Genomic DNA, 9,749 nt, shown 5'->3' on the forward strand with positions numbered 1-9,749 from the left:
TTTTCCACCAACAGTTTTTCTACGGTAGATACTGGAAGTGGTAGTGGCCGTGGGAGGTCTCTTCAGTGGCAGGCGCGATTTGCCGCAGTGTGGGCAGGAAGCATGTCCCGGTGAATCCACAAGACACGGACATGGCACGGGAAGGTGTCCATAATTGCTTGAATGCATAGAGCCAGGCTTGTACACCACGCAACGCGACGTAAATCCCGAATCGCTGCCGTTGAGTCTGTGAAACTTTCCAGCTTCACCCCACCAGTCACTATCGATGCAGGCGCCTGCAGACCATCCCGAATGGCAGTACGTTCTGCTAGCAGGCTAGGTAGAGCACGGAGGGTCTCGTACACGCAGCGTTGATTCAATGCAAGGTAAGACGGACACGTCAAGGCCGTGGTGGCGATACAGTCGTATGCCCCGGCGTCCACGAAAGCCTGGACAACCGATTGCGTTGCAGGCGCCCTGTCAGGGACACGAAGGACGGTGTCCGGGAGCTGATGTAGGCCAGAGGTACGGACATGTAGCCTTGTCAGAGGCTTGTTGCCCGTCACCTGATGGTAGAACCAGGGTGGCCTAGCGGCAGAAAAGGCTGGCATCGTCTCGGGCGGCTTGCCCATGTACGCGGCGAGAGCTGCCGCCTCTGGAACTAGACCACGCTTCAGCAGGGGGGCGGAACGACATATACGAGAGAGAGAGAGAACAACTTTATTGTGTGCCCGGTGGGAAAAGGAAAAGGTTGGAGATCCTCCTCGGTCCTCTTCCCCCTTTTAGGCGGCAGCCAGGAGTACGAGAAATACGCTTTGCCTGGGCTGAATGGCGAGGAACGCCGCTGATGACCTGGTGGCATAGCGCTTAATGGGCCCGTGGTTGATGCTGTTTCCCGGGTAGCCTACGTGGTTTAAACCAGGTTTCGAAATTACAGTTGTCTAGAGAGCTCCCTACCCGAGAGCACTAATGGCTGTTCCGACATAGAGCACCTCCGGTACTCTTGGAGTTCTGATTCGGCTCAGCCCTAACGGCCTGATGTCACACTCACCAGCTTTCGCTCCCGTAGACCTATCATGTGAATTTTGCTTACATAGTGCATGCATTGCACCGTCCCGCTCCTCCAAGCAAATTGGGAACTTCAGCTACGCCTCCTCAAAAAAGAAAGCAGCAAGCGTTTGCAAGATGCAATTCTGGTTGGCATCCTTGCACCACTCAAGCCATTTTCGCGTCCGGGCGAGCTATTCGCCAATAAAGTAAATGCGAATACAGCGTATGCCCCACACATTTTACATAAGTGGTCAGCCCCAGCAGGCTCTCAATTGCAGCGAAGCCCCCACTGTAATCGTGCTGACATACGAAATCTCTTCCACTTAATTTGGCTCTGTCCCGTATTCACGGCCATTAGCTGCTAACACAAAAGACCCCAAGACTACAACTGTGTACATTGTGTGAATTGTAACCTTTCCTTTCTCTTCCTCCTCCCCATGGTAACTTTCCCCCCGTGCCTCACGGCCTCTCGTCTTCAATAAAGTGTTTCACTCCCTCACCCATAGCACCGTCGACACTGGCGTGTGGCTTTTTTTACCGAAGGAGAGAAAATTGACCAGTTCCTTTAACTTACCGGCGGTTCTTCTGACTCACCGACACCTGGAGATTACTTTACTGCTTATGTATCTTTACTTGTAGGTACCTGTTTATAATAATTAGGCGCGTTATGGCTTCATTTTTCCACTGCAAGTTTTGTATTTTCCCTTTACTTTTTTCATTTCCGAAATAGATTGTTTACTCTGTTAGTAAAAGGCACCTAGCTACGTGCACATTAATTTCAACAAACGTTCAACTAGTTATGCATATATTTTAACGTATGCGAGTTATCTATTTTCACACCAGTCTTTCCTTTTTTTGTTTCTAAAAAGACCACATTACTTTCACAAGAATGCTCTCCCTACGATGTCCAAGTAGTACTATACCTTAACCCTCTTCCAGCACGAGATGTCAGTCCGTCTTGGTCAAACCCCCAGGGTGGATAGCGCCACTGATATCTTGGCTCTGTACAACCAGCCAACCGAGTCTAGTGAAGGCGCGAGCCCCGCGGGTGTGATAGCTTACGCGCATCTGATATACATTTCAGTGCACCAGTGAGGGACCAATTTTAACGAATTGCAAACTGTGCCGGCTGAGGGCGCTATTGCGAGATCGAGCCCGCGACGGAGTGAAGAAGATGACGAGCCAAGCAGCGCGACGCCGAAACGGCGCGCGCGCCTGCTGAGAACGGTGCTTCCAGAATCGTCCCTTCCTTGCCGCGTAGAACCTGCGGCCCGCAAGCTTTGCGAAAGGTTCTGGCTGGCGTGTCTTCTTCCTCCTGGCGCTGTTCGTGTTGTTCGGGGCCGTATCCTGCCGGCATGAGGTTCATTGGCCGGAGCGCCACGACTCGTCGTTCCTTGCACACGCGCTGTCAGCACAGCGGGTACATCGACGGCTGTCCCACTCGTCTGGACTGGACCCTCACTCACCTCGGCCTCCAATCGTGGTTCGTCTCGGAATGCCGCCCCGCAGCGCATCGCATGCACGACGTCTCCCTGGTAAACTCTCCTTCCTTTCGAAAATCTACCTAGGGATTTCGTAGCTTTTACCGCTCCCGTGACGCGTTTATTTTTTGGCCGTCTGTGGTTTTACTTCACCAGGAGTGATTTCAAATCTTACATGTAACGGACGCCTGATATTTTTGAAAATATTACGGCTGGAGTTGGAACACGGGAAGTTTTAGTTTATTTGACAGTCAGACATCAATTTTTTTTCCCCAAGGAACCTAGTTTCCTGTTAAATATGATGGCTGCAGTGCCTTATTTAATGAAAATGATAAAATTGACTGCCTTACGCATTTGAGTTGAGGCAGTTGTATCTGAACGCAAAGACGCCTGGACCAGCTTGCGAGTTGTAGGCTATAATGCAGCGGCTGAAACTGGCAAAGCCTCTGGAAAATACAAGGACACGTTATCCGAAAAGTTCTGCGCCAAACAAACCGCTTTTTTCGAACACTAGCTGCGTGAAGTGAATATTCCGCCAGCTTTTTCAAACAGGCGAGCTGCCATTACGTGCTTGTTTTAAGGCCTTAGCTCATTAACTTTGGCTGTGAAGGACGCACTTGCGCGTACAATACCATGATGTCCTCAAGTAGTGCATGGGTCACGTCGGTGTTACAGGAACATCGAAGGGACAGCGCATGCAGTGCTTCCAAACGAAGCACTTGTCTACTCAAACGGGGGACTCGCCGTCTAAGTACGGTTGCGTTTGGCTTCCACAACGCGTGACTCTGAGGGAGTGATTGGCTTTATCTGGGGCATTGCATGAACGGAAGGCGCTTTGGCGCGTGCTTTGGTCATCGATAGCGCGGACCTTCACCACCATAGCTTGCGAAACATTTTATTGGATTTTTTCACAGCGAAACCGCAGAATGCGGAATGTTATGTTTGAGAAAAAATGCATTTTGGTAAAGCAAATTACAAAGATCAAGCTGACACGGATTAAGCCCTACTGCCTTATTATTTTGCCATAAGAGGGCTGATAATGCACTTGAAAAAATGTCTTCCCAGCAGGGTATAAGTGTTTAAAAGACAAACCGAGTTTAAGTGTTTAAAAGACAAGCCGAGTTTAAGAAAATTGGTGCAAGCGTGGGCATTGTACGCTGACTTTCCCACATTGGGTGTTGCACAGTTAAGTACACCCATAAATAATAATTAACGCAAATGGGCCCTGATAACACCGACGCGAGTGTTATCATCGACGGGTGCCGAAATAATGCGGCGTCCGACTAGCGTACTCGCGAGATTGCACATAAGCAACGATTGAGAACCGACGATGCATATCGTGAGTCAACGAATGCGGCAAAGCACCTTCGGCGCCAATGTGCCGACTTGGAACGGTTCAATGACGGTCCGATTTACAGAGACTTTCTCGATTGTCGTTTAGGCAATGTGTGCGACTGACTGGGGTTTGATGACTACTTGGCTGCGGACACGAAAGTCGCGTGTACCCTTGCCGTGGAAGCACCACGTTAACTCCTAACGCACGCAGCTTTGATAAAAGACAAACACCTTCACCGACTGGAATGGCCGGGGATATTTTTAATATATTCTCGTGTGACTGTATTCTGTTCTCCCTTCATTTGCATGCAGACATGCCGCAACGACGTCGCGAGGGTCTTCGTCCCCGTATTCCGGAAATGCGGCACGTTCCAGTCACCGACAACGCGAGCCTTCCTGGAGATCGTGCTGGTGTTGACTCATGCAGCTGTACTTCCGTCCTCTGCTTCTGACCAACATCAGAACCGAGTCAACGGTGGCCACGGAGCAGCTCCTCGAGATCTCCGAAAGGGCGGCACTTCCCCCCAAGCTGGACGTCTCTGCGAGCGTTGCCAGCACCTGGAGGCATCGCATCGGCATTGGCTCGCACTTGACAGCGCTCAAGGAGGTGCTGGGGAGCCACTTGCCTCAGGGAACTGCAAGGGTTGAGGCATTCCCTCAACGACAGCAATTATTCCCGTCTACACACTCTTCCGAACTTTCACCGTAATCGTGTAAATTCAGAAGCACTTCGGTATTTTTCCTGAGCGTCCGACATTTTAGTACGTAGTCTGAGGGTGGAATATTTATCAACCGATGGGGTAATACTGTTGCTGGTTTTGTTAATAAATATGATTTCTGATGTGAAATTCTGAGCACTTTTATTTTGATTGCCTACCATGCTTACTTAATCCTTTTGGATGGATGTTGCACCTTAACGTGCCTAGGAAGTTATGTTTTACATATTCTAATGCACACTTAGGAAACTTTGCATTAACGTAATGAATACCGTTTTTTTAGTTGAAAATAAGCATCAGCCTTTTATGTTTTCCTCTTAATCTCCGAGAATTAAAGAGTTGAGGCCAATCGATTAGGTTTCCCAATCTCATTTCTCTCCTTGCCAGTTTTCATCTAGCGGCGCTGTTTGTTCTGCATGACCTCGTTCAAGCATTTACCTTAATATCTTAGGCACTCTGTCCTTTGAAATCCCGCGCCACAGTATTCAGTTACACATTTTGCAACATTTTCGAAAGGAAACGTTGCGTTAGAAAAGCAAGTAACCTTGCATGGCTTTTGTGCGCAGGAACTTCTTGTTTAGAAACAAAGAAAACTAATAAAGCGTTATATTCCATTCTCGTGCCTACACCCCTCGGGACCATACCACTGAAGTAGTTATTCACTAACTGTCATCAATTTCATGAAGAAAAGACATCTAAAAAAATTCCCCGCATTTCCCCGAGGGGAAGAATGTGAAAGTGCGAATGCACGAGTTGAATTTGCGCGGTTCGGTAATGTTCGCGAAAGAGAGATCACACACACACACACAACTACAAAGAAAGAAAGATGCATTTATTCACAGACACCTATTTGTGTTGTCGTTGTACTTGATTGCTAGAGCGGATCTCAGCTTTGAAATTTCGTGTCAGTACTCCTTTAAGCGGGTGCATTAGCCCTTCTCACGCCCGATTCCTGGCCAATCCCCCACGTGGGTATGTGCCATGTCAGCGGCCAGGCAGCGCGCGCCCATCTCCCCCCGTTGCCAAGGAAGACGAGGAGCGCGCGCACCCGCTGCTGTTGCTATGCGGACGGCGGCGGAATGCGGACGGCGGCGGACGCTTCAGGCTCGCTTAAGAAGTGCATTCGCACTTAAAACATGTGACCAGGGGGTCATGGGGACTCCTGAAATATGGCCAATGCACGATCACAGAAATCGTTGGAAGCCATGGGCGTGCTGCACGGTGAAACCATAACCGAAACTACTTCGAACTCTCCGAAAATAAACCACAATAACTTTATTCCGACCTATGTTTGTCTAGAATTGTAGTAAAGTATCCCACCCCCCCCCAAAAAAAAACAGCCTTCACACAAACGCAGGTGCGCATGCATGAACTCTAAAATCTTGGTCGTCGTCGCAAGATGAGTTTGCGTGATTTCGCGTTACTGCTGCAGTTTCTGCGGCCGCCGCAGACCTCGCATGACATTTTTTCTTTTTTCGGGCTTTAAAACTGAAATACCGTATTAGCGACTGCATGAACGAAGAAAACCACGTTTATTTGCGTCCGGCTATGCAATTCAAACACAAACACCAGTTAAACAAATAAAAAAAGTGCTTGGTTGCTACCTAGCAACCAATTAACTAGGTTGTGTAGTATTATTAAAATTAAAACTCAAGTTTTTTTTTTTTCATTGGCGTGTGCAATGTTCACAGTACTGTTCATGGGCTCCACCTTCACCAAGCAGCTCAATGAGTGGCGAAAAATGGAGACGGTCACACACTGGTGTGACGATTCGGCGCGGAGCTCAGAATAGTCTAACGGTATTGCTGCCTTTGGAAACATTGATATTATAATTGCATGTATATAATAATCTCATGTTAAACCATTTTATCTCTAGAATATGGCAGCTCAGTGCATGAATAAGGTATTGCGCTAGTGAACACGAAGTTTCGGCGTGTTTCCTGGCAACGACAGTCACATTTTCCAAGTAAAAACAAGACCGCAGAACGATAAAGTAGCATAAACAAAAACGTATATGTACCTCGAGAGGTGCACACGTGCAAATAATACAGGCGTGATAAATTGGACCGTAGCCCCTCCTCTTGCTCCCACGGCTGTCTGCAAAGCCTCGCAGTATCTTTTGCTCAGACATTTCCAGTTTCAACTGAGTTTTGACACTTCGAAAATGTTTGTCATTTTCGGATCACTTTTCACCTTCCGCCCATGTCGTACACTACAACTGTACAATAATGAACAGCTGTATTTGAAGCAACGGAGAGAAAGAGTGACAGGGCTGGTTGCCGATGCTGAACCGATTCAATTATGCGTTCCGCTGCACGTTTATTCCCGTCAACCTTAACTTCAGTCAAGTTTTTTAGTGCGCCGGCCAACTTAGTAGGACAGATCATGCGTTCATGTCAAAGAAAATGGGAAGTGCAAGAAGTTTTTTTTTATAGCCTACGGAAAATTATCGAAATATAATTTTCTGACGACAATCTTTGCATGCATTAGTGATGCGACCACGCCGTGTGTGAGGAACCCAGCGGATTAGATCTTGACGAATTGCAGTACTTAAAACGAGACTTTATTGTTTGTTTTATTGACAGATTATATTGCTGAAATTTACCAGAGCATCGCGGGACAATACGCTCACGTTTGTGCTGCTGAGCCCAAGGTCACGGGTTCGATTCCCGGCCGCGGCGGCCGCTTTTCAGACGGAGGCGAAAAGCGAAAACGCCCGTGTGTTCGAGATTTCGGCTCACGTTAAAGACCCCAGATGGTCAAAACTAATCCGGAGCCCTCCAATACGGCGCGCCTGATCGCCTGTGTAGCGGCGGCGCATTAAACCCCCAATCAATCAATCAATCAATCAATCAATCAATCAATCAATCAATCAATCAATCAATCAATCAATCAATCAATCAATCAATCAATCAATCAATACGCTCACGTGCAACAGGTTACGTGGACGCAAAACTGAGCCCTACATGCGTGCGACTAACAAAATTGTCGAAACGGTCAGTTAAATTTGATGGGGTAAAATTTTACACAACCGATTCAAACCCACCGCTATCCGCTTCATCCGAATGAGCGCACTAAACTTATCTTACTGTTGGACCTTCCGACTCGGTGGATCTTTCGTCTCGATGGGCATTAGGCTCGATTGGACCTCCCGACTCGGTGGATCGTTCGTCTCGATGGGCATTCAGGCTCGAATGGACCTTCCGACTCAGTGGATCTTTCGTCTCGTTGGACATTCAGGCCACAAGCGCCTTACTGGGCGTTAGCAACCGCCCTATACCATCTGCAGTGAAGTTGCCGAGTCTTGGCAAGACACGAGGTCACGCCGACCTGTGGGGCGGCAGGGATGGTGTAAGAATTAGGCCAATCTCAAGCGGGGTCTTAAACACAGGAAGTTCACCAAACTTCTGAGCCTCTAGGCGAATCCAGGCGCTTGCACTGCGAGTACATGTCACGTCACCGTGAATGCCTGTCATTTGGGAAAGCGTGTTGGAGGGAAGGTCTTTAAATATCTTGCGTTGCCTCTGGCGCTGGTAAATCCCACAATCTAGTAGTTACGCAGTCACAGGTTTCCCTAAGCAAATACGAGAATATACTTAATATTTTTCTTAATAACGATGACGTTATAGTGCCGTAACTGCTGTAATATCAGTCAATATTAAATATTAACTGGATTAACTTCTCTCTATTCGCCATTAAAAGTGGGCCCACTTCCACTACCGCCTGGTAATGACCACTACCTCTCGTAAATCGACACAAATTTTCCAAGATATGTGTTTCTGCACCGTCTTATGCTCAAGTGTATCTATTAATTCACGCACGCGGGCACGGCTGCCAGCTCACGCCTCGTTATTCTTCGCATACTGCGCCGGCAGGTGGGGAAATGAACTTATGCGCGCCTCATTTTCGCAGGCTGAACCCGAGGGCCCCCTGAACATCATGGACGTCCTGGAGGCGGGACCTTCGAACTAAACCTGGCCGGAAACAAGCAAAAAAAAAAAAAAGCGTGCCCCTCTGCGAACCTTTGTGTTTGTCTCTTTACTTATTTTGTCCTTCCGCTCTCTTCATAACATGCGGAAAGGGCGTATGATTTCTCGGCTGCATTCAAATGGAGGGCTTTTGCAAAGGAAACGTAACGATTCGTTTATGGAAGGAGTGACATCGGTGCTGTGTAAATACATGGGGTTTCGAAGACTAAGCTTGCAGCTGCAGCGAAGCTTTTTAGCATAGGACAGAGAAGTGACACGCAATTAGGTGTAAGGTACGACAAAATTTTATCCTCAACAAGGATGGCGGTCACCTCCAAAAATGACATATATAACCCCGACAACTTTTATTTTCACTGCTTGCATATTACTGATAGGTAAAGTACGTTGTTGGGCTAGTTGGTCGATCATTATTGACATATGTATAGCGCAAAAAGACGAAGGACAAAGAATGCACGAGGACCTAGCGCTTTGTCCTCGTGCATTCTTTGTCCTCCGTCTTTTTTGCGCTATACATCTGTAATACTGATAAGTAAACCAGTTAAATCACTCCAAATGCATAGCCAAGTAATGAGACGCTTAAGTTGGAAGCCGAAATCATATTTTCAACAACGTGAGACTTTGGCGGTGACCGCGCTGTAATAAGCCACAACCCGTTTTCTGGTATCGCGCGCTTCGAATGGCACACTATACGTCAGGTTCTACGTCATACATTGACAGATATACATAGCTTCGACGCTGGCGGCGTCATGCATTTTTTTATATATGCGTTTAATCGATCTTGTTGTCTCTTCAACTCTCACTTTTTAGGGGAGAGTTTCTGCTCTGACGCGATCAGTGATATGTGTTGGTTTGTAGTTAAGCTAAGGCCCTGTTACCCGGCTTCCCACATGCGTTTTACCACGCGCGCACGGACAACACCATAACACCCCGGATCCTAGTCATAAAATATTCGCTTAAAAAGATGGCATGAATTTTAATTAAGCACACTTAAACATTTTGATCAATTTTACTGAATCGCCTTGTGTTATAACCGCTAAATTCCACCTTAAAGTGTGTATTTCTATCGTTAGCATAGACAACCGTCTTTGTGTTAGGCTACGTACCCAGCTTTTCCATATCTTTTGTGCACAGCATCAGACAGCTGGGTGGTCATTATTGCAATGTAGGTGTCAAATTACACGTGGGTGCGCTTTAACTAT

General features: G+C 47.5%; 1 protein-coding gene across 1 annotated transcript; it reads left to right on the forward strand.

Annotated features, from left to right (window-relative positions):
• Nucleotides 1-2,232: 2,232 nt before the first annotated feature.
• Nucleotides 2,233-8,533, forward strand: LOC144149988 (uncharacterized). The gene is made up of 3 exons (XM_077681789.1): nucleotides 2,233-2,564; nucleotides 4,158-4,409; nucleotides 8,474-8,533. The coding sequence occupies exons 1-3, from the start codon at nucleotides 2,385-2,387 to the stop codon at nucleotides 8,531-8,533; spliced, it is 492 nt and encodes a 163-aa protein (XP_077537915.1). The 5' UTR covers nucleotides 2,233-2,384.
• Nucleotides 8,534-9,749: the final 1,216 nt, after the last annotated feature.

The sequence above is a fragment of the Haemaphysalis longicornis genome, unplaced genomic scaffold (genome assembly GCF_048455015.1).
Source record: "Haemaphysalis longicornis isolate Haplotype H1 unplaced genomic scaffold, Haemaphysalis longicornis Haplotype H1 scaffold_1, whole genome shotgun sequence".
In the NCBI taxonomy this organism is placed as follows: domain Eukaryota; kingdom Metazoa; phylum Arthropoda; class Arachnida; order Ixodida; family Ixodidae; genus Haemaphysalis; species Haemaphysalis longicornis.

Coding starts and splice junctions, on each gene's coding strand:
- LOC144149988 (XM_077681789.1), top strand. CDS start 2,385: ATGAGGTTCATTGGCCGGAGCGCCACGACTCGTCGTTCCTTGCACACG. Junction 2,565..4,157: donor GCATGCACGACGTCTCCCTG/GTAAACTCTCCT, acceptor ATTTGCATGCAG/ACATGCCGCAACGACGTCGC. Junction 4,410..8,473: donor AGCGTTGCCAGCACCTGGAG/GCATCGCATCGG, acceptor TCATTTTCGCAG/GCTGAACCCGAGGGCCCCCT.